The sequence below is a fragment of the Talpa occidentalis genome, unplaced genomic scaffold (genome assembly GCF_014898055.3).
Source record: "Talpa occidentalis isolate TD23 unplaced genomic scaffold, MPIMG_talOcc4v2.1 talOcc4.6, whole genome shotgun sequence".
NCBI lineage: Eukaryota > Metazoa > Chordata > Mammalia > Eulipotyphla > Talpidae > Talpa > Talpa occidentalis.
Genome location: NW_023604972.1, coordinates 50,664,596 through 50,689,520, shown reverse-complemented (window position 1 = coordinate 50,689,520; position 24,925 = coordinate 50,664,596). Strand labels below are relative to the sequence as shown.

Below are 24,925 nucleotides of genomic sequence, written 5' to 3'. Positions count from 1 at the left end.
CTCCCATCATAACCTGCTTAGGTTTAGCAGGAAGCCCATTAGGTCAGTGAAAGCACATTTCAGGAGCACTAAATGAGAATAACTTGGTCAAAAGGCCATGCTCATGACCACAGCACATTATCTGTAGTCATGAGACACCAACACCCTTATCATATATTGTAAGATATCAACAGATGCCCAAAGTACAACCTAAGCACACAGGGCTAATAGCAAGATCACCAAGCTGAGGTTGCATAAGCCTGGGAAGTCTGCTCATGCAGGAAAATGTCCCTCAAGACAGTTCTTTGCAGCAGATTCTGATCCAGGCGGTTTCCCCTGTAATCTGATACCTTCACTCTCTAGTACAAGGCAGTTCCTCTAGTTCCAACACGTGCCAGGATATTTCAGAAACCCTAGGGATTCCTAAAACCTGACGTCTGTTCATAGTCACAGACCCGTAATTTTTTTTAAAAAGGCAAACTCAAGACTCAGCAAATGAATCTGTGCAAGGGTTGGATGAAATGTATCTAATGAAAGTTTTCTACCAAACATTACCTACTTTGATATCCCATTACAACTGCAGAAGACGCAGAAGTTTAGATGAAACTCTATGCACAATATTTCTATGTATGTACAATATTACTAAAGTGGGTATAAAATATTAGGAAGGATAAATGCAAAAAAAAATTTCTAGGGAACAAAGGCTAAATCTGAACAATATTTGCTTTCTGTAAATATTTTCAATAACAAGGCAACTCCTGAACAAATTGGAAACTAGATGTGTAAGCCAAAGACATAAATGTTTGATTGAGAGCATTTTATTTTCTAGTGAATACGGGACACTATTGTTACTGTCATAGTGCTCTTGGGAAGACACATTTTATCATGTCAAAATAAAATGACTATTCTTTTCTGAAAGAGGACTAATAAATAAAATGGATTGATTAAATCGTTATATCAATTATGAAAAGTAAATGAGAAAAACTTCAGAGAAAAGATGAAATGTACCCCCAGGGTACATACTGATTTTCAATCAAGATCACCCCAGCCAAATTTTGAAGGTGCAAAACTTTGGGCAAGAAAAAAGGGGTGGATGTGGTCTTGTTAGGGGGAAAGGATGTCCTGAGCTAATTCCATACAGGCTTTGTGGACTCCACCCCCACTCCAGACCAAAGCCATCAAGACATTGGGAAAGACAAATCCCATCATCACCAAAGGGAGGGTTGCTGAGACCTGAGGGTGGAGTTAAGCAGCCAGGTTTGGTATAAAACCAGACACGTGGGCCTTGGGGGGCTCTCTTGACTTCACGGCTCTTGGCTCACCGCCAGCTCTCAGAGTGCCATTTGGGACTCCATGTCAGCGGAACGGGTAGGATGCATTTAAGACTTTATCTCCCTATTTTCTCACTGAGTTGTACATTTCCTCATTTTCCCTTCCCTTGTAAATAAACCTTTTATTAACCTTTTGTGTGTGCCTGCAGTTGAGTATTACTAAGTCCCTTTTAAGTGCGTGGGTGAGGACCCACTGTCAGACAACCCGTTTTATATTGGGGTTGCCCTGTAACAGTCTGAGAACAGTAGAGTAGCTGACCATGAAGCCACCCTGCTTGCAAATAGTCCTTTGGATCAGATCCATCCAGCTGGATAAGGGGAATATACACTGCAGCATTGCTCCAGGTTACCTGTCTCTATTATGACAGTTGCCTGAGTGTACCTACAAAGTATCTGAAGTCTGTGACTTGCTCAAGGCAAAGTCTACAAGGTCAGAGTCCAGACAACTAGACTATTAAAAAAAAAAGAAAAGAAAGAAAGACAAACCAAAACCAATGGTTCGTGTTCTTGTTTACCAGAGATTCCAGTCCAATAAAATCGATGCTGTTGAAATAAAAACAAACAATTCTATTTTGTAAAATGAGAGAATTTAATTTTACTCCAAATCAGAAAAGGGTAGAGGTGAGAGGAAAAAACAATGCCAAACACATTTAAAAATATAGAATTTATTTATATTCACCATAAGACAGTTTCACATTCTGTACATGGTTACCAGAAGAGAGAGAATGCTTTCAACGTTGACGATGGCATTATATTGCTATCAAACATTGCTTATCTGTGTAAGTTGGGAAACACTTATTTCCCCTTTAAAAAATTAAAGGCTCATTTCCCAAAAGGTAATTTTGCCACTCATTTTTCTGTTTAAGAACTGGGAAAGTTCTGAAATAAACCGCAAAGGGGTGGAGGGCTGCACGCTTTTACCTGCTCCTGCTGGAGATCATCACGTGATTGTTGTTGCTGTTGTAAAAGGCTCCTCCTATTTGCAAATATGATTACAAATTCAAACAAAGAAGCAGACAGGGAGACACTAGTTATAGATCTTCAATATACAAACAAGGAAAATGAAAAACTTCAGCACATGTTACGGCTAAAGTGTGTGTTCGAAAGTTGCCTGTGTATAAATGCATACACACACTTGGGCTTACTTCAGTTGGGTAAAGTTCACCAAACAACTGTTCTCATCTAACACTCTAAGAAAAAATATTGACAGTTTCTTTCAACTCTTATCAAGAGATCACAAAGTTGTCCTTTCTCCTAAATAGCAACCTTTATTCCTCCTTTCAACCTTGCACTAGATCAGAACCGTGACCTTAACCGTGAGCTTGGATGTCACCCACACCACACCCCAAGTGATTGGAGGGGGTAGGAGGAAAGGGAGTGAGAAAGAGAACTGGGAAAGGAGAGTTTGGGAATTGTTTTTTTCTTGATAATTACATACCCATGGGTTCCAAAAACAGTAAGTTCCAGTAGTGTTTTAGAAGTACATTTTTCTGTATAAATATTTCTTTCAATCAACAATAACACAATCATTTCACAAAAGGCAGAATCTGTTTAAATTCAGTAAACTCCCTGAATTTAAACAACTCATGGGGCTAGCGCTAGAACAACAAAAGCCCATGGGTCCCGCCCCTGGCATAGAGGTAGAGACAATCCTCCGGTAGAAGAGATTACAAATAAAAAACAATAAAACAAACAAATAAATGCCTCCCTTGCCTCAAAAAAAAAAAAAAAAAAAGAAGAAGAAGAAGAAGAACACACACACACACACACACATTCCATTTTTAAAGGCTAATTCTGGGAAGCCACATTTGATCTCCAAAGATTCTGATTCAGTCCGATTCTGAATTGAGAGATCCATTGCCCACAATCATCTTGCTGTAATTCTTCTGCTGCTCTTCCTTAAAAGTGTCCTTCACCTTTGCTCTCTTTAGGCCTCCATCCCTGGGAAATCAAAGGCAAATAAATAAAGATACTCACTGCAGTGATTTGAAAGAGTTACTTATTAATACGTGCTGCCTGGTATCCTGCCACATATGTGTCTGATTAGCAATAGGGCAAAGGACCCTGGATTCTGAAGCAGAAAGACCCAGTCCTTCTCTCCTTCTTACCAGAAGAAGGAACAAAGTCTCTCAAGACTGGTTAAAGCAAAGAATAATATCCCAACCAGTTTCTTTTTAGAAGTTAGGGCTGCTGTACTCACTATTTGGACATTACATTCAAACTACGGTTATTTATCTATCTTCTTCCCCAAGGAAAGCAGAATACTACTGTTATTTTTTCATCTAATCAAGGTACTTACTAAAAAATCATCAGGCAAATTTTAAACAGATGCTCAGAAAATGATGGGGGAAATGTATATGTGTGGGTAAATCCCTTAAGGATCAATAGATTAACCATAATAAAAAAAATCTAATCCTAATTTTCACAAGTTGTATTTTAAAGCACCCTATATTTCCAGTATTTCTAATCTTCCATATTCCAAAAGTGACTCAGAATGAAACAAATAACAAAATCATAAACTGCATGCAACTACCAGTTAGTGCCCATGTGAGCAGTGTTTCTGAATTCAGAGCATGTGAATCTTTGAATTCTCTACAGGGTGGTAAAAATACAGACCTGTTTGAGCTATAAGAACTCTGCATGCCTTTCCTTCTTTGGACAACACAAAGAAACAAACTGAAAGGGCTGGGAGGAGACTCAACTATCTAAGGCCACCATGCCTCTCCTAATTTAATACTTCAGATTTAACTCCTATGAGAGAGTGTAGACTGAGAATTTGCTTGCTTTACACTGTGCCTGTTTAATTTTAACCCAACTTAGCACAAATGTTTACTGCATGTTCTCTAACGATGATGAATGGATGGTCATAGGTTAGCCGGTGAACTCAATGCCAGAAAGACAGAACTTGACCTCAGATACCTGCCTGAGACCTACAATTCTGACTCTAGAGTCAAATCCAAAAACACCATCCACCAATAAATCCTCAACTTAAAACAACCGACTGCAGTGCACAAAATCCTCCAGGGGTCCAGTTGTAGAAAATTTTCATAAAGCAAGGTTATAAATTATCACTACTTCTCCTGAATTATCCACAAAAGCCTCTTGTATCTAAATGCACTGAACTCTGAATAGTAAGAACTAAAGAAGGGTGGGCGGGAGAGACAAGAGGGCCATTCCTCCTTTTCTAAAGACAAGGTCAACAACATAAAGTTAGCAAAATCTGCCCTTGAGCATTCTGATATTACTTTTACTCAAATTTTCCCCAGCACTCAGTAAACCTACTACTGCTTTAAACACCTGTTTTGACTTCTCATCTGTTGCAGTGGCAGCAAATCTTAGTGCTTAGAAGGAACAATCATATATAAAAGTCAGTTCAGAATGATACAATTAAGTTCTCATTCAATGTAGGATTAAAAACCAACCTACAGTTAATTCATACCTAATGGGTCATTTACCTTATGGGTAAATGGGTCTACTTACCATTTACCCATAAATAAATGCAATGGGTATTTGCATGGGAAAAGCAATGGGTCTATTTTCTTTTCAGAGAATAGGCAAGGTAATTAAAACTCATCCTTTATTGTCAAATTGCATAAGACCTGACAAAAGGAAATTGAAAAACGCTGAGGTTATTTGTGATGGAATTTGTTTAAGCAATCTGATCTAGAGTCTGTCTGATGTCTGTGGCTGACTTCCCCAAGCTGTTTTTATTTCTTAATGTTTTCTTCCTTTCTTTGGTGTCTGAGGTCACCTCTGCTAGCTTTTCACAATGACTTCAGGGCCGGAGCAGGGCTGGGAATTCAGGTAAAAGGAAGGGGGTAAAGAATAGAAAACAATGAATAAAAAGGAAGCTAGTACAACATGACCGTGGATCACAAGGTTATCTGTGATCCAAGACCTTGTAAGCCAGGGCATTTGTAAGCCCATCATTTCATGATGTTATGAAAGATCTCAACATATTCCAGCTTAGATAATATAATACCAATATTAGCCTTAACCTATCTTAACCCTACTTTTGGTCTAAGGGCCAACTACTCGCCCTATACCAAGAGCTCATAGTAGGGGGTTAGTCAGCTAAGCATTTAATCCAGAAATGCTACTGCAAGGCTTCCCCTAATTTTATCTCCCATCAACTTCATGGCCTTTGTTAATTAGCATAATGGATTTTAGAAATATGTTTCCAGCTGCAGACATTGGTGGCTTGTTAATTAGCAGAATGGATTCCTACAATAGGCTTTCTGGGGTGAAACTATGTGCATTCAAGAAATGTGAGTGGATAAGGTATTTTAGAGATTCCCCCACCCTTGTGTAAAGAAGTTAAAGAATCCAGCTAGCCCAATTTTTTTTTTAAAAGATTTATTTATTTATTTATTTATTTATTTATTTATTTATTTATTTATTTATACAAGCACTGGGTACAGTAAGAAGCGCAGGAGGGTGAGAGAATTCACCAGAGCCAGAGCGAGCCAGAGCGGAGAGCAGAGCAGGCAGAAAGACCGAAGTACACTGCTGAGGGGAGCAGCGGGCGGCAGGAGAGGTCTGCGCGCCATGCGGGACCCTCCTCCGGTGGCCAGGGAGCAGCCGGGGATGCTAGCCCAATTTTTAAAGGCTTTAATCCCTAAACAATCCTGCGTGCCTCTGCTGGTTCAGAGGTTCTGGGTTGCCTGTTTAACAACAGCCTAAGTCCATTCCTGCTTCTAGAACATTCCTACAATTGTCTCCCATGAATTTCTCATGTAAAGTGTTTTTTTAAACAACAAAACAGTAGAGATTTTATTTAATTTTCAGGACTAGAAGTATGAACTGTTTTCTGCCCACCTTCTAATGTAATATCTGCATGTATATAAGAATTTAATCTCTCATTATAATATAGGAATAGTTAACCCTCACTGATACAGACTAATGCTTATGTCTCTCTGAAATTCATATGTTGAAGCTCTAACACCCAATGTGATGGTATTTGGAGATGGGGTTCAGTGCTCTTTCATGAGGAGACACCAGAGAGGGGCTCTGTACACCCTCGTGAGATCTCTCTCTCTCTCTCTTTCTCTTTACCTGCCCTTCTGCTTGCACAAAGAAGAGATCCTAAAGCAACAGCAAGAATGTGGCCATGTGTGAGCGAAAGGTAGAGAGGACTCACACCAGAACCCAACCAGCTGGCACCATGACTTCAGACTTCCAACCTTTAGACTCTAAGAATTTTCTGTTAAACAACCCAGTCTTTTTTTGTTATAGCAGCCTGGGCAGTCTAATACACTCACCTACTTTCAATCTTTCTCAACAAACTAAAGCCATAGCTATCATAACTAAAATATTTCATTGTTTTCTTTCTTCCAAGTTTTCTTTAATATAGCTATAGGTAGAGTTATATATGAACAAGTCTGTAAGCTGCCCCTTGCCTCCCAGGATCCATTCCTCACCCTCAAATCTATTCTACCTTTCTTCAGTAACAGAACCCTACATTTTAGCTAAGACTATGCTCACACAGAACAAAGACTCCATCTCCCCTGCATCCTTACAACTAGTTATTATCATCACACAACTCGGTCCCAGCCACAGGACACAGCAGAAGTGGTATGCCCGCTCCTCCAGCCTGCATCCAAGAGATGGAGGTGTCCTCTTGCTTTATTCCTCCCTGCTAGATATCTGCACTAACACTCAGTATGCCTGGAGCAGCCAGCCCTGACCATAAAGTCATAAAGAAGGTAGAAAAATACAGAATGAGCTGTTATTCCAGCCTGAACTGCCTCTATTTAAGTAAGAGGGATAAATATCTATCTTGTTTAAGCCATTGTCATTCTGTATAAAATGCTACATAACATAATAACATCAAAACCATAGTTCTAAACCTAACTATATCCTGTTTCTGCTTATCTTGCAAGGACAGCAAAGTGGGCTTGTAAAAGTGAAACAATGGCACAAAAACACCCTTATACATTTTTAAAGGAAGAAAATGGATATTTTATAAGATGACAAGTTGTGTTTCAGAGCACAGGTCCAGAAAAGTGATCGCTGTACCTCAAGTAGCTCTCTCATTGCCTGGGTGAAAATAGTCAGAGGAGGGAACTAGAAGCTAGGCTCATGACCAGATGAACAACACACAGAAGGGAGAAGCGCTCAGTTTGCAAGGAAGCAGCTGAGTCGGGCTGCAATTGAATTAGAGTTACCCATGACAAAAAAAAAAAAAAAAAAAAAAGCAACAGAGACAGCAAAGACCCATACATAAGTATCCAAACCCTGAAGAATCTAAAAAGGAGTCCCACAATTCCCTATCACTCCCCCAAACAAAGGTCCCTCACAGTTTAACAATTATCTCCCAGAGGCATAGGAGATCAAAACAAATGGGGAGAAGAATTCTGCAGCCAAGCATGCCAAGGTGACACCCAAAAAATGTAGAGTGGAAGGTGGAGTAAAGGTCAGGCATTTCCCTGCTCCAGACTGCTTTGTGAGAAGGGTGGCCAGCACCGTGGGAGCGACAATTAAGGGAAGTCCCCTGGGCTAACATTGCCGGGCAGCTGCTAAGACTTTCTGAGTGTCCAACCCGAACCTGGCGAGCCCACCACAGACCTAAAACTCCTGGCTGACACAGCAGCCTTACACACTCAGTTTCGTGTGTCTGATGCACAGCTAAGGTTAGAATGCGGAAACACTGACGTTTGGAGTAGGGAACGTTTGCTGCAAGTCACAAGCAAGGAGCCAGGAGAAATAGTGAAATCTCCTCCCCATCTATGTAGGTGAAGGTGATCACATTGGGAAGTGGGTGGAGAACAAAGAAAATATTTTAACAATGCAAGTTGGTAGAGCTTGATTGGTTGCTCGCTGCTGAATCGAGGTGTAACTGGAAGTTAGATTTAGAACTACAAAAAAATCGGGTGCCTCTCATTTCCGAATGTCGTCCATCTGACTATGAGCCTGGCTTCTAGCTCCCTCCTTCATGGCTAAGGTCCCTTGAGTCAGCAAACATTTTTCTGGGCCCGCACGCTGAAACACAATTTGTCCAATTATGAAAAATCCATTTTTTTCTTTGTTTAAAATGTGTAGGAGGGCCTCCCTGGTGGTGCAGGGGGTTAAGCACAGCACTATTAAGCTATTCACAGCCTCTGCAGCACAAGTTTGATCCCCAGCCAGCCAGGGAGCTACAGTCTGCTACACAAGGAGCAGCAGACCTCTCCTGTTTCACCCACTGCTCCCCTCAGCAGTGTGTTTCAGTCAATCTGCCTGGTCTGTTCCCCACTCTGTCTCTCACCCCCTCACGTCTGGCCTATACCCCAGTTCTTGTATGCATAAATAAATAAATCTTTAAAAAAAATATGTAGGAATGTTTTTGTCCCATTGTTTCACTCTCACAAACCCAGCCTGATGTTTTTGCAAGATAAACAGAAACAGGAAAATACCACTAAGGACACCACAGTTTCAACATTATTAAAAGGTTTTTAATGTTTAAAAAAAGTGATGGTACTTCTGAGAAATTTCTTACCAGGGAAGTTCAGTCAACCCTCCTTGCACAGCAATAGCAGACTTCACCCTATTAGCAAACTGAACTGCATCTTCTCCTTCCTGGAAAATAAAAATATATACAAAGTATTTCTGAATATAGTTTTCAAATAATGCCTTAAATGTCTCATAATCATTTAGATTTGTTTTAAAATATAAGATTCACATTTTAGTTTCAAATAAGTTCTAGTCTCAACCTTAGCAAATGTTATATGTTCTACCAAAAAATTTAATGCTTATTGTTTAATATTTGATCATGTGCACATATTATATTCTTTGTCAATCTTATGTAAGGTATTAACATTCCACAATAAACCAACAGCAGTTGTAAAAACTACAATGGAGAATAATCTCTGAATATATAATAACTTGGTAGGAAGTCATTGAAAAATGACTCATTTGGGCCTCCCTGGTGGTGCGAGGGGTTAAATGTCAGCACTGTGAAGCTATCCGCAGCCACTGCAGCACAAGTTCAAGCCCCAGCCAAGGAGGAGACCCACATGGCACAGCAGACCTCTCTGGCTTGCCCAATTCTCCTCTCAGCAGTGTATTTCAGTAGATTTGCCTGTTCTGCTCCCCACTCTGTCTCTGGTGAATCCTCTCACTCCCTCACCCTGCCCCAGCATCCTGGCCTACACCCAGCTTGTATGCATAAATAAAATAAATCTTAAAAAAAGAAAAAGGAAAATGACACATTTGCTGAAAAAGCAGAAAAGAAATTCAGTTTTTGAAGATATGAAGAAGGGAGTGTCAGGTTAAGGATTTCTAGTGTTTATCTGATTAGATAAGACACCAAAGGCCAGCTGTTATCTGTCATTACCTCTCTGGTCATGGGGGGCATGTACCACACGTCACAGACGATGGCCCAGCTGGTCATCATTCGAAGCAGGTAGCTTACCATATTATATTTACTGCTGTTCCAAAATGCATCACCAAACTGAGGGTTATACTAAGAAAAAAGAAAACACATCCCAGTCATGGTACCGTCTCTTATCCGTGTCAATGTTTTCAAGGTCAATTATCTCTACTGGACTCCAAGAAAAAAAGAAAAGCTACTCTGTTTGATAGAAATGTAATCAACCAAGCTCTCTGACCAGAGCCCCCAAGGCCTACACCAAGAAAGGATTACACAATTCTAAAATATCTGTCTCTCCACTTCACTGGAAGGCTGGTGAAAGCAGGAGCAGTATCTGATTTGCAATCAGTATGTCTGTCCTCTGCTCAGGCCTTGGCACAATAGCCCCTAAGGATACATTTATCAATAGAGAGAGGAGGATTGAGTAAGGGGGCAAAATGTAAACAATGGTGAATCTGAGGAAAGAGTATACAAGTGCTCCTTACTACTGCAAATTTCAAAATTGAAATTATTATCTGGGCCTCCCCGGTGGCGCAGCAGTTGAGCGCTGGGTTGCGAAGCTGCCCGCAGCCTCTGCAGCACCGGTTCCATCCCCGGCTGCTCCCCAGCCACCGGAGGAGGGTCCCACATGGCGCGCAGACCTCTCCTGCCGCCCGCTGCTCCCCTCAGCAGTGTACTTCAGTCTGTCTGCTCTGCTCCCCGCTCTGGCTCTGGTGAATTCTCTCACCCTCCCCCCTTTTGACTGTACCCAGTGCTTATATAAATAAATAAAAATAAATCTTAAAAAAAAAAAATGAAATTATTATCAAAATAAAATGTACCAGGTCTCTGTCTCTATTTGTTTGCAGAAATGGGAGGGTGGTATCCATTTTACCTTAATTGCAACAGGATGTATGGTTCCTCCAATTTCGAAGCTTCCCTTTTTAAACATCATGACTGAAGTGTTGTTGATACAAGTTCCTGCATGGACATCAAGGAGGGGCGGTGATGAATATTTTTAAAAGTCGCCATTTTTTGAAGAAATTTTTTAAAGAAACTATTTTTATTTAAAATAGTCAAATCACAAAAATTCACAGATAGTTTACTACCATTGCACAAATCAATTCCTGCTTAAGTAGTAACTGGGCTCATCTAAGCAGATTTCATGACAAATCTATACTTTATTACTGAATTTCTATTGGCAATAAGGGACTATTCAATATGTTTAAAATAAAGACCTTTAAAAAATTATGGCCGGGCTTCCCTGGTGGCACAAGGGGCTAAGACGCAACCTTATGAAGCTATCTGCAGCCACTGCAGCATGAGTTCAACCCCCAGCCAGGGAGCTACCCACATGGCACAGCAGACCTCTCCTGACACACCCATTGCTCCCCTCAGCAGTGTATTTCAGTCAATCTGCCTGTTCTGCTCCCCACTCTGTCTCTGGTGAATCCTCTTACCCTCCTGCGCATCTGGCCTGTATCCCAGTTCTTGTATGCATAAATAAATAAATGTTTAAAAAGTATATATGGTCAATACATTTCTAAGGTCATTACCCCCAAAAAAACTCTTAAAATCAAAAAGGCACCATGTCCTTTATCAAATCTCAAAAGAGAATGGCTAGCTCAGAGAGCCCATTCTATTCCAATAGAAGAACAGAGATTTGGAAGAAGAATGCCAAGTTTAGAACAATCCAACTCCTTAGACATTTTTGGTGCTTCATGTTATCAACTGTAGCCTGGTGTTCCTTCTTACCTTCAGGAAAGATTAATATGGGTAATTTTTTCTTATCAGCAATGTGTTCTTGTAGTCTGTAAAGAAAAATAAAGCATCAAAATTCTACTTTTAAGAAGAAAGAGAGGGGGCCTCCCTCATGGCACAAGGGGTTAAGATGCAATTAATGAAGCTGTCTGCAACCTCTGCAGCACAAGTTCGATCACCCGGCTCACCAGGGAGCAACCCACATGGACAGCAGACCTCTCCTGACTTGCCCACTGCTCCCCTCAGCAGTGTATTTTGGTCAATCTGCCTGTTCTGCTCCCCACTCTGTCTCTGGTGAATCCTCTCACCCCCACACCTCTGGCCTGTACTCCAGCTTTTGTATGCATAAATAAATAAATCTTTAAAAAAAAATAGAGAGCAAGAGAGTGAAGCCCTCATTGGTATTCTTTACTTTTATAACACAAATGTAACTGTAAACCAAAAAGAAATACCAGAAAAGGAAATAAACTCAAGTTGATCCCTTTCTTACAGAGTATAAGGGTAGCTGTTTCAATATCTCTCCTTCCAACATGAGGGATTCACAGTGCATTCTGCCTACTCTTTTCTTTTCTTTTTTTTTTTTAAATATCTGGATTTTTTTTTTTAGCAGCACTAAACATACCTTTATTGTTTTTTTAAAGATTTATTTATTCATGCATACAAGAACCGGGGTACAGGCGGGAGGGTGAGAGGATTCACCAGAGACAGAGCGGGGAGCAGAACAGGCAGACTGAGTGAAATACACTGCTGAGGGGAGCAGCGGGCGAGACAGAAGAGGTCTGCTGTGCCATGTGGGATTCTTGCCGGCCAGCCGGGATCAAACCCACATTGTGGAGGCTGCAGACAGCTTCACAGCACTGCGCTCAACCGCCTGCACCACCAGGGGAGACCACTGCCTACTCTTTTCAAAGAATGCTAGACAATAGTGCAGCATGACACCTTTCTCCATGTACCTATATTTCTTCATTTGAAAAATGGGAATATTGATTGCTGGATCTGTCTGCCTTGTGGTCAAAAAGTATAAGAAGATTTCTTAATTGAGTCAAGCTGATTTATCCCATGAAATATGCACCATAAAGCTGAGACTGATGCAGGTTATTCCATACTTAAGCCTCCCTGCCGTCAGCCTTACATTCCCAAATGCTCTCCAAAAGGTGGTAAAGTTGAGATGGACAGATTACAGGTGCCAGTGTCCTATTGCTAAATAATCTCATGATGAGGAACAATTTTTTTTAACCTTAAACAGATTTCAACAAGTACTTCTCATTTCACTCTTAAAAGCATGGCCTACACCTGTGGTCACAGAAGTATAGACCAGAGTATCTTCAATTAAAGGTCTTCAGCAAAAAGCTGCTTCCTCCAACAAAGGTTTCTGGGAGCTCACCTAAGCACAGAAATTCCTTCTTCTCCTCTTCTATAAACAGCATTAGCCTTGGCTGTGTGTAGCTGATTTACATGACCATTAGGTCATTCAGCAAAAACTAAGTCGCTTATCTATTTATTTGACAGTTATTTAAGATTTAAGGCAGCAGTTTTTAACTTTAAAAATCCAGTGATTGCACTATATCCAAGTCACAGCTAATACAGACTTACGGTCTTCTAATCTTGTCACATATATCCCACTATGACTACAGAATTAAAATTTTTTTAATTTACCTAAAACAAGTGATTCACCAGAAAAAGCCAACCACAAAGAGCTCTCCATATGCTTTAGTTTTTTAATCCTTAGTGTTGCTGTGCCCTCTTTGGCAGGAAGGCCAAGGTTTATTGGTTCTTAGGATACCCCAATTAATACTAAGTCAGGTGATGACTGCTAACCTTTTAGTAACCAGGTGTCGATCCTTCATTTCTGAGCGTTCAAACCAGACATGTGGACAAGCCTTGACCATAGCTCTCTGGATGATTCCCATCAATCCACCATGAACTTGGCCAACCTAGAAGTACCATGAGAAAAAGAGAAAAATGTAAAGGCACAGCTGTTCAAAGAAAGCTTTTGGGTTTTTTTAGTACCAATAAGTTCCTATTCCTCACTCAAATATAAGATTGGCCCTCTTCCGCTGATGGAAGTTCTTATCTGTTCAAAGGGTATGAATGGTCAAATGTAAGCAAAAGATGTTCTTAAAATGTTTTTGAATTTTGAAATGTCTTTTAAATGTTCTTAAAATGTCAATTTATTTAATTCTTCTTTTGATTTTTATTTTTTTCAGAAAACCTATATTGTGAAATAATATGAAATATTAATGAAAAGTTTTAAGACTTTAACAATTTTTTTTAAAGTAATATAGTCTCATAATATTCTCATGTGACCCAGAAACATAAGATCACTCCTCCTGAGATGCATGTAACCACACCACACCCACCACCAAGGTAGCCATAATTTTTAAGTAAGGTGTGAGATAATCTAGCTTCATTCTTTTGTGTCTGTGGCTGTCCAGTTTTCCCAATACCATTTGTTGAAGAGACTTCTCCTGTGTGTACTCTTGGCTCTTTTGTCAGAAACTGTCTATATACATAAGGATTTATTTCTGGGCTCTCAATTCTATTCCATTGTATTGTGGGTCTGTTTTTGGTCTAGTACCATATTGTTTCAATTACTAGAGCTTTGTAGTATAGTTTGAAGTCTGGGAATGTGATACCACTAATCTTTGTTGTCAGAACTGCTTTAGCTATTTGGGGTCTTTTGTGGTACCAAATGAATTTCAGTAATATTTGTTCCATGTCTTTCAAGAATTTCTTTGGGCCCTTGATATGGATTGTATTGCATTGTATATTGCTTTGGGTAAGATGGCCATTTTTACCATGTTAATTCTTCCAATTCATTAGCTGGGAATATCTTTCCCTTTTTTGCTTGTTGTCTTTTTTTTTTAACAATCCCTTATCATTTCCATTATAATGGTCCTCATCTCCTTTATTAAGCTTAATCTTAGGTATTTAATTCTTTTGGATGCAAGGGTTACTATTTCAATTCATTTTTTAGCAGTGTCTTTAGGGTTGTCTATGTATATTATCGCCTGTATGTAATATGCAAACAGTGATAGTTTTACTTCTTTTTTCCCACTTTGGGCTCCAGTGCAATTGCTCTAGCTAAGACTTGCAGAACTGATAATAGTGCTAAATGTGGATATCCTTGCCTTCTACCAGATCTTAGAGGAAAAGCTTTCAGTCTTTCAGTATTGGTATGATGTTAGCTGTAGGTTCATCTTTTATGGCTTATGTCATTTGAGGTATTTTCCATCTATTCCCAGTTTCTGTGAGGGTTTAATTCAGAAATTGATATTGAATTTTATCAAATACTTTCTCTGCATCTATTGATATGGTCATATGGTTTTAATCTTTCCCTTTGTTGATGTAGTAAATACTGACTGATTTTCTGATGTTATATTGTCCTTGTGTTCCAGAATAAATCCTACTTGGTCAAAATGTATGATTTTTTTAATGTATTTTGTTTGCTAATATTTTGTTATGGATTTTTGAGTTTTGTTCATCAGAGATATCGGTCTGTAACTTTTTAGTGATATTTGTGTCTGGTTTTGATAGCAGAGTGAAGCTGTCCAATTGAATGAGTTTGAAAAGATTCCCTCTTTCCCAATTTTTGGAAGTGTTTGAGTAGGATGGATATTGTCTTTGAAGGTTCAGTAGAACTCACTCATGAAACTGTCAGGGCCTAGCCTTTTTGGTTTTTGGAAATAATTTTGTTACTGTTTCAATGTCCTTGTTTGTCATTGCTCTGCTCAGTCTTTCTATTTCTTCCTCATTCAGTTTTAGAAGGCTGTATATATCTAAGAAGTTGTCCATTTTGTCTAGATTATTCAACTTACTGGCATACGGGTGTTCATAGTAATCTCTTGCACTCATTTGTATTTCCAAAATATCTGTTGTAATTTTTGTTTTGTTTCAGTTCCTATTTATTAGCATTTTCCCCTTTTTTTCCTTAGTTAATCTAGGTAGAGGTTCATCTATTTTGTTAATTTTTTTAAAGAACAAGCTTTTGTTTTCATCATAATGTTGGACTTTTTTTTATCTGTTTCATTTATTTCTGCTCTACATTTTATTATTTCCTTAATTCAACAACTTTGGCTCTGTTTGTTCTTTTTAAGTTCATTAAGGTGAGAGGTGAAGTTATTTATTTGGGCTCTTTTTTGTTTCTTGATGTGGCCTATGTTGCTATATACTTCCCTCACTTCTGTTTTTTGTCATGTTCTATAAATCCTAAAAGTTTGTATCATTATTTTTGTTTGTTTCCACATATATTTTAATTTCTACTTTGATTTCCTCATTAATTATGTTGTTCTATGTCCACATATTGGGTTTTTCCTGCTTTGTCTTTGTGGTTGATTTAAAGTTTGATACCATTTTGATCAGAGAAGATATTTCATATGCTTTCAATCTTCATGAATTTATTGACTCCTGTTTTGTGACCAAACATATTGTCTTTCCTGGAGAATATTCTATGTGCATTTGAAAAGAATGCATAATCAATTCTCGGGGGGGGTACAAATGTCCATGTGGTCTAAAATCATTATTTCCTTGTTGATTTTGCCTATTGCTCTGTCCATTTCTGAAAGTGGAGTGTTGAAGTCTACAACTATTGTGTAGTTCCCAATGTCTGGTTTCAGATTTTATAATAGTTGTCATATATATTTTTATACTCCTTCAATTGGTGCATAAATATTGATGAGTATTATGTGTTCCTTATGAGTTGATCCCTTAATTATTACATAGTTTTCCATCTCTGTCTCATTACCTTCTTTAACTGGAAGTCTATTTTATCTAATATAAATAGGTCTGTCCCTGGGCCTCCCCGGTGGCGCAGCGGTTGAGCGCTGGGTTGCGAAGCTGCCCGCAGCCTCTGCGGCGCCGGTTCGATCCCCGGCTGCTCCCCGGCCACCAGAGGAGGGTCCCACAAGGCACGCAGACCTCTCCTGCCACCCGCTGCTCCCCTCAACAGTGTACTTCGGTCCTTCTGCCTGCTCTGCTCCCCGCTCTGGTGAATTCTCTCACCCTCCCGCGCTTCTGACTGTACCCAGTGCATGTATAAACAAAAAAAACAAACAAATAAAATAAATAAATAAATAAAACATGCCTCTATAAAAAAAAATATATATATATAAATAGATCTGTCCCTGTATTCTGAGGTCGTCACTTTTGCTTATAGGATTTTTCCCCAACTTTTTACCTTGAATTTACTTTTTTTAAAAAAGATTTATTTATACAAGAACTGGGGTACAGGCCAGAGGTGCAGGAGGGTAAGAATTCACCAGAGACAGAGCAGGGAACAGAACAGGCAGATAGACCTAAGTACACTGCTGAGGGGAGCAGCAGGCGAGACAGGAGAGGTCTGCCACGCCCTGTGGGTATCTCCCTGGCCGGCTGGGATCGAACCTGTGCTTCATGGCTGCCGACAGCTTCACAGCGCTGCGCTCAACCCATTGTGCCACCGGGGGAGGCCCCCTTAAATTTACTTTTATCTTTGTAGGTCAAATGGGTCTTCTGGAGACAGCAAAAAGATAGGTTTTGTTCTGTGCCTTTTGATTTGATGAATTCAGTCCATTTACATTTAAGGTATTGATATATGAGGACTATTGATATATGAGGATTTGTGATTGCTATTTTGTCTTTAGTTTTCTAGTTCTATTTCCTTGTTCATGGCTTGTGTCTTTTCTTCTCTTCTATTTAAATAGGAGAGCCCTGGGCCTCCCTGGTGGTGCAAGGGGTTAAGATGCAACCTATGAAGCTGTCTGCAGCCTCTGCAGCACAAGTTTCATCCTCGGCCGACCAAGGAGCTACCCACATGGTGCAGCAGACCTCTCCTGACTCGCCCGCTGCTCCCCTCAGCAGTGTATTTCAGTCAGTCTGCCTGTTCTGCTCCCCATTCTGTCTCCAGTGAATCCTTTCAACCCCCACACCTCTGGCCAATACCCCAGTTCTTGTATGCATAAATAAACAAATATTTTTTTTAAATAAATAAATAAGTAGGAGAGCCCTTTCAACATTTCTTGCACAGAAGATCTAGTGTTGGCAAACTTCCTCAGTTTCTGTGCTCATCTGGGATGGCCTTTATTTCTCCTTCATATCTAAAAGAGAGTCTCACAGGATATAGTATTCTTATATGGCAATTTTTTTATCACTAAGTATTTTGAGTACATTGCTTTATTCTCTCCTTGTTCTTGGAGTTTCTTCTGAGATGTCTGATATCAGCCTTATAGGATTTCCATTATAGTTTATCTGCTTTTGGTTCCGAGCTACCTCCAATTTTCTTTCTTGTCTTGAGCTCTCATTAGTTTCACAACTATGTGCCTACATGTAGTTCTTACTGCATTTAGATAACCAGGAATTCTTTTAGATTCTTGGACTTGTATATTTATTTCATTCACCAGGTTTGGGAAGTTTTCCTTAGTTCTTTGAATAAGTTCTCTCCTCCCTTCTCTCTCTCAGATAATTATTCTTATGCTGACTTTCCTATTGGAGTCATGTAAATCTCAAAGTGTTTCTTCATTTTTCTCTCCCTATTTCTCTTTCTTCTTCCAGTTAGGTCTTTTATGCATTATGATTTTCAAGGTCACTGACTCAATGCTCTATTTGATCTAGTATACTTCCATAGCTTTCTGCAGCATGTTTTATCTCCTCTGCTAGTCTTTTTTGCACATTGCAAGTCCCTTATTTTCTTATTTAAATCATCAATTTCTATTTTCTGTTCATTGGTTGTATTTCTGATATCTTTGTGGCTGGAATTTGAAAAGTTGATCTCTCCTGTGGTGTCATATTTCCTTGAAGTCTCAAGTTTCCAGTGTTGTATTTTGTTCTGTTTTTTTTTTTTTTTTTTTTTTTTTGCTTATTTGTCTTCCCACTCTGCTGTTTTAGATCTTCACCCCAGGAGTCCTACATGCTTCAGCAGTAACAAGTTGGGAACTTCAGTGGAAGTTTGAAAGAACACACTAAGGAAGGTGGCTACCACTCTTGACTCCACATACTGGCCACCAAGCAATAAGGATGCCCTTTGTTCACAGGCTGGGCACACAGAAACTAGCCATTTCTGGATATAAATGATGGGAGCCTGCCTGAAAGTCACATATAAGGGAAGAGTGGGTGGGGCTTCCTGAAGCATGTCCAGGAGCCCTCTGCAGAGAAGGCTACAAGCAACATGCCTCGAGAGTCTGTACTCTCTTGTGGAGCAGGAAAGTGCTAAAGCAGGAAAGTCCAAGATATCACACCAGATCCAGATTAGCACCTCTGCCAGCTCCCCCAGGTGGGCAACAAAAACCTGGGATTCTCTTGCTCTGCAGGCTGTGTTTACTGTAATCATTTATAGACTATGACCATTTGGCATAGGTCTGAAAATCATACAGTGTGAGATACAGTCATACAGTGGAGGGATGGGTCATACAGTGGAGGGATGGGTTATCATCCCAGTTTTCTACTGTTATCCAGGCATCCCTGCAGACAAGACTATGAACAATATGCTTGGAGATGGATCAGGGAAGTACTGGAATAGAGAAGCACCAGAGATCATGCTAGGAAGAGCCCCTGCTGACTCACCAAAGCAGGCCCAAGAGCCAAAGGAGCCAAGAGATTGCATGGGAGACAGATGAGTGCTCTCTCCATTGTCAAAACCCAGTCACCAGCTGCCAGGGTGCCCTTTTTGAACAAGTTATGCTCTCACTCAGAAGTGTGTACTCTCCACCCTAGGCCAGGACTCCAAGAGAGCCCGGAAGATTCAGTGGGTGAAGGACAGTATCCCCACTAGTTCCTGACTGTTTCTCTGTCTCTCCTATACCTTCCAATGGTTTCTGTCTCTTCTCCCTGCTGAAACACTGTTCCTCATGTCTGCAGCTCTCTATCCTAGATATGGCTGTGCCCTCCAGACACCTATCCTCAATGTTCCTGGAGAAAGTAATGAATCAAGGATCCACCATCTTCCTGCCTAACATTTAGTTGGGCATCCCCAAAAGTCTGATTCTTTCCCCTAGCATCTTTGAATTTTAAGTTACGTTGCTGCATAACATAGAGGTTTTTCAATTTAGTCAAGATTTTTAAAAATGCAAATTAAAACTACACTGAGGGCCTTCCTGGTGGCACAGCGGTTGAGCGCTGGGTTGCGAAGCTGCCTGCAGCCTCTGCAGCGCCGGTTCGATCCCTGGCCGCCAGGCGAGCGTCCCACATGGTGCGCCGACCTCTCCTGCTGCCCACTGCTCCCCTTAGCAGTATACATCGTCACTCTGCCTGTTCTGCTCTCCACTCTGGCTCTGATGAATTCTCTCACCCTCCCGCGCCTCTGACTGTACCTAGTGCTTGTATAAATAAATAAATACATCTTAAAAAAAAAAAAACAAAAAAAACAGCTAAGACTCTACCTAAGGAAAAACAATTTAAAAAAAAAAAAACTACACTGAAGTGTCATTTCTCAGCTATCAGGCTGACAAAGATTCAAAAGCTTGACAATACGCTCTCAGTCAAGCCTCTGTGAAATGAGCATTCTCTTACACTATGGGGATGGGTAACATAATAGCTACAAAAGGAAATTTGACACCTAATAAAATTACATCAGTGGTTATCCTTCAACTCAATAATTTCATTTCTAGGAATTCATTGTGAATAAATCCCTCCAACAAAATGAAAATACATGTGCATATTGCTGCATTATTTTAATTATGAAATGTTGGAAACTATCCAAATGTTCAAACATAAGGAATTAGATAATATACACCATGGAGTATTATGCAAATGGGAAAAGAATAAGGTTGATCTCTATGATATTGTTAAACGAAAAAAATGTGCAAAAAGGCAAATATAGTACGCTATCTTTTGTCTAAGACAGAAAAGGGAAACAATCTCATATATTTGGTGATCTCTATAAAACAAAGAAAGGATAATCACCAAAACCAATGAAGATGGAAGCCACAAGGATAGGGCAAAATGGAAGAAGGTACACTTCTATGTGTATACATATTTTGTTTACTTTTGACATCTAGAAGCATGTCAATGTCTGACATATTCAAAAAATAAATCAACAAGAATGATAATAACAAAGTGAAAACAAACTGAAACTAACCCAAGTGTATTACAAATGAATAAAGGAACATTTACCAAGATAGTATTTGACCACACATCTCCAGTCTTGGTGGGGTAGCAAGAAGACCTGCAAAATACCCTGAATTCTTTTGATACATTTGTTTTTTGTAGTAAGACAGGTGAAGCAACTCTGACATAATTTTAAATATATTATAAGATTGAGAAAGCAAATATGTTAATATTGTCAGGAAACAGGGGTTTTACTCTGAAAAAAAATGTAATACAAATTTGGGATTTCAGGAAAGCAAGAAAGAACCTAAGAATTGGATGTATTGCTTGAAACTCAGATTTCTAATATTATGTTAATGTTAGAATAAATATTAAACATAAATATGTTTAAATATGTAAATATTTACACACAGTGTTATGTAGAGACAGAGAGAGAAAGGCAGTGTGTATGAACACAAAGATAAAGCAAATAGGGTAAAACATATGAACAGGTTAGTGTCGATAAAAGGCATATGAATGTTCTATGTAACAATTTATTACAGCTTCTCCCTAAGTTAGAAAATATTTCTAAATTATAAAAAAAGTAGAGTTCATTATTTATGAGGAAAGAAAAAGACTTTGGAAAAGTCACTGAGAAGAGATCGTGAATCTTCTTCAGATACATAGTTTATATTTAGCCAAAAGAAGCCGAACAGGACTTTGGAGGTTAGTGTACAGTTTCCTCCCACTTCTGCCCTTCACTGCTCTTGATTTAAATCTGGCTGGCCAAGATTTCTATCACTCAGCCCACTGGAAAGTTCACAGTTACTGTGCTTTTCTAAAACTTTGTTAATATTGTAGTTAGAGTTATACCCCAAACCATGGAAAATGTCAACAAAATTTTGAGGCCCCTCCTCCCTAGTGGCGCAAGGGGTTAGGACACAACATATGAAGCTGTCCATAGCCACTGCAGCGCAAGTTCGATCCCCAGCCAGGGAGCAACCCACATGGTGCAGCAGACCTCTCTTGACTCACCCACTGCTCCCCTCAGCAGTGTGTTTCAGGCATTCTGCCTGTTCTGTTCCCCACTGTCTCTGGTGAATCCCCTCACCCCCCACACCTCTGGTCCGTACCCCAGATCTTGTATGCATAAATAAATAAAATCTTTAAAAAAAAATTGAGGCCCTTAGTCACAAATGAGTTATACTTAACTCTTTGTTAATCACAACACTGAGTGAATTAAATGGCAGGTGACCTAAAAGGTCTGAGCTTCAGTTTTCTCATGTTTAACAAAATCTGAATTTTAACCTCACTAGGTTATGGGAATGTCAAATATAATAGCTGTGAAAAGGATTGCTCACATAGATACAAAGATTTTCTATACTCCCAAAACTGTGCTGGAGTCTGTCAAAGATTGCTTACATGAGAATCCTTAGATGGGCTTTGGGGGAATCCATGAACACTTGGAAATTACACACCAATTGTGTTTATACAATGTACACACGTTTTTGCTTAAAAAGGTATACATAATTCTTAACTGACTCCTGACCTAAAAAAGATTAAGTACTACCAATTTCCATAAATCTTTTCAGAAGCAGTTAAACTTTCCTTAGGTTGAGAAACAACTCCACAACTCTGAGAAATTTCATAACGCATTAAAATTTGTTGCCCAAGGGTTAGAGATCTGAAATTATGCTTTAGACTAATTAAATATCTGGCCATAACTTAGAATTTCTACACAGGTCCTTCAATTACCATATAATCTATGGTGAGTCAAACACCAATACATGTGCCTACAGCCCCTAACTCCTTCCAACAGCAGAAACTTAATGTTGGCACCTTCAAATGCCTTTCCAGAGAAGCACAGTAGACCACAACTATCAGTCGCTGTAGCTGACAAACAAAATTAAAACCATCAGGTCTCTTTGAAGCTTAAGCAACCACCAGGAGATATGAAAAGAAGAAGACTCCCTGAGACCTTCCTCATCATTCTATTCCACACACTGACTTAGGGCATATTCACCACCTGCAGAAAAGAACATTTTAGTTACCTTTCAACATTTACCTATATAAAGACGACGAAGGAAATCTTGACAAATTCTTAAAGCTAGTAGAAAACAAAATTTTGAGGGTCTCCCTGGTGGCCAAGGGGTTAATTCTCAGGACTATTACCCCTAAGGCCTAAGTTCAATTCCCAGTCAGGTTGCTAACCCATATATGGGGCAGCAGACCTCTCTTGTCTGAGTCACTGCTCACCTTAACGATGTATTTCAGTAAATCCGCCAGTTCTGCTCCCCACACTGCCTCTGGTTAATTCTCCCACTCCCAACACTCCCAGCACTTCTGGCCTACAACCCAGCTTTTCTATGCAAAAAAAAAAAAAAAAAAAAAAAAATTGAAAAAATGCCAGAGTGTGGTTCATCCACACAAAAAGAGTTTTTGGAGTGTTTGACTTTACTGTGGGTTATGTTTCATTGTTGGGTTTCGTTTTGTTACCTTTTCTTTGGGGATGTAGGCAAGAAATGAGAAAGGCAATGTATTATAAATATTTGCCTTTCTTGCTTGAGAATTATTAAAGAGCCATATTTTTTTTTTTAATTGCATACACCTCTCTAAGACAGAACTAATTGGCTGATAAGGGATTTGGACAACTCTGAAGAGGAAGATTTTAATGTCTCAAAAGTGTCATTAAATCATGCAGGGTTCTTATAAGCAAGATGAATTCAACTTTACAAAGTCTGATCAACTTCAATTATGTCTACATTTTTAATAAGTTAATCTTTTACTACTTTAAAAACTTACTTTTTTTCTTTGTCTTGTAATATATATTCCTCATGCGAATATATTACATAACTTATTTAGTTCCAGTAGTATGATGCAGTCATTCTCTGATATGAAACTAACTCTAATTCATGCCAAAACATATCAAAAGCTTGGGCAATCCATAAAATATGCAACTACAATGAAATGTCAATTAGCTGCTCTTACCATAGCATAGCACCCATCTGTGGTCAAGATCAGAACATCTATTGGGGAGGTATGGTTGGCCACACAAATGCCTCCCTTCTGAGGTCGATACTGCCTGCAATTACAAACAATTGTAAGTGCCAAGCCATGAAAAAATGTTCTGTATTTGCAGAACAGCATATAGAGATTCATCCTCCCCTCTGCCTTTTTAAAGAAGTACATTAAGGGAATAAAATATGGAAGTACTTATGTCTGTCTAACAAGTTTATCTCTAGGCAGTATGATGAGGGTAGGGTAAGAGAATGGGAGAAGGGGCCGATGGCATTCTTTTTATATATATTTGTTGTTGTTTTTGTCATATTTTCCTTTTATGATGAAAAATAATTTTAAAATATTAGACTGCATTACAAAGATTCCACAACTTTAATAGATTTTGTGATACATTAAGTTTCACTTATTTTATCACAAATATTTTCATGTTATTGCCATCTTCATAAACATCACTTTTAATGGTTTCATGGTGATCAACAGAGTAAACTTACTATAGCTTCCTTCCTCCCACCCCTTAGAGGAGAGGTTGGCAAACCTTTCCTATGATGGTTGAAATAGTAATTACTTTAAGCTTTGAAAATCAGCTGGTCTCTGTCAAAACTACAGGAGTTTGGTGTTTTCATACAAAGGAAGCCACAGAAAATATGTAAATAAATTAACGCAGCTGGGTTCTGATAAAATTTTATTTACAAAAAACTATTGGCATCATATGTCTGTAACACTCTAAGTAGAAAGGATAAACACACCGGAAGGACTTTTATTTTACCTGCTTCCTCTCAGCCACTGTATTACATACAGGATTTACCTAGAAAAATGCAAAAGTCAGCAGACACTCACTTGTTATGATAGTGAATGGTTCCAGAGAGAGCCCGCACACAGATCCGGCAGCAAGTCAGGTGGACCAGTTCACTCAGCCAGTTTTTGAGGCTGAAGGGAAAAAAAAACAAAACAAAACACTTTATTATGCAGTTCTGGGCATTTCTAAGGAACAATGCAATGAAAATGTCAATGTGCTCCCTCACAGGAGCACACTGTGTTCAGGAACACAAGCACAGCTCAGTTCTTATAGTCTGGTCCAAGGCATATAGGAAAGAACTTACAGAAAGCAGCCTAGATATTAAAAAAAAAAAAATTTTAATTTAAATTTAAAATTTAAAAAAATTAAAAATTAAAAAAATAAATATCATCAACTCAAAAGTCAAAAAAGAAAGAAAGAAGGAAGGAGGGAAGGAGGGAAGGAGGGAAGGAAGGAAGGAAGGAAGGAAGGAAGGAAGGAAGGAAGGAAGGAAGGAAGGAAGGAAGGAAGGAAGGAAGGAAGGGAGGGGGAGGGAGGAGGGAGGGAGGGGGGAGGGAGAGGGAGGGAGGGAGGGGGAGGGAGGGAGAGAGAGAGAGAGAGAGAGAGAGAGAGAGAGAGAGAGAGAGAGAGAGAAAGAAAGAAAGAAAGAAAGAAAGAAAGAAAGAAAGAAAGAAAGAAAGAAAGAAAGAAAGAAAGAAAGAAAGAAAGAAAGAA

At 39.3% G+C, this 24,925-nt stretch overlaps 1 protein-coding gene across 3 annotated transcripts in view; it reads right to left on the bottom strand.

Annotated features, from left to right (window-relative positions):
- Positions 1–1,927: 1,927 nt before the first annotated feature.
- Positions 1,928–24,925, bottom strand: part of GPAT3 (glycerol-3-phosphate acyltransferase 3) — a 61,240-nt gene continuing 38,242 nt past the window's right edge. For all 3 annotated transcript variants that reach the window (XM_037530386.2, XM_054688268.1, XM_054688267.1), the window contains exons 5-12: positions 24,253–24,342; positions 23,386–23,479; positions 13,219–13,334; positions 11,395–11,450; positions 10,535–10,620; positions 9,625–9,753; positions 8,788–8,867; positions 1,928–3,251 (exon numbers count right to left, since the gene is read on the bottom strand). In XM_037530386.2, coding sequence (XP_037386283.1) covers positions 3,140–3,251; positions 8,788–8,867; positions 9,625–9,753; positions 10,535–10,620; positions 11,395–11,450; positions 13,219–13,334; positions 23,386–23,479; positions 24,253–24,342 — 763 coding nt within the window. In that variant the 3' untranslated portion in view covers positions 1,928–3,139. The remainder of the gene's footprint in view (positions 3,252–8,787; positions 8,868–9,624; positions 9,754–10,534; positions 10,621–11,394; positions 11,451–13,218; positions 13,335–23,385; positions 23,480–24,252; positions 24,343–24,925) is intronic.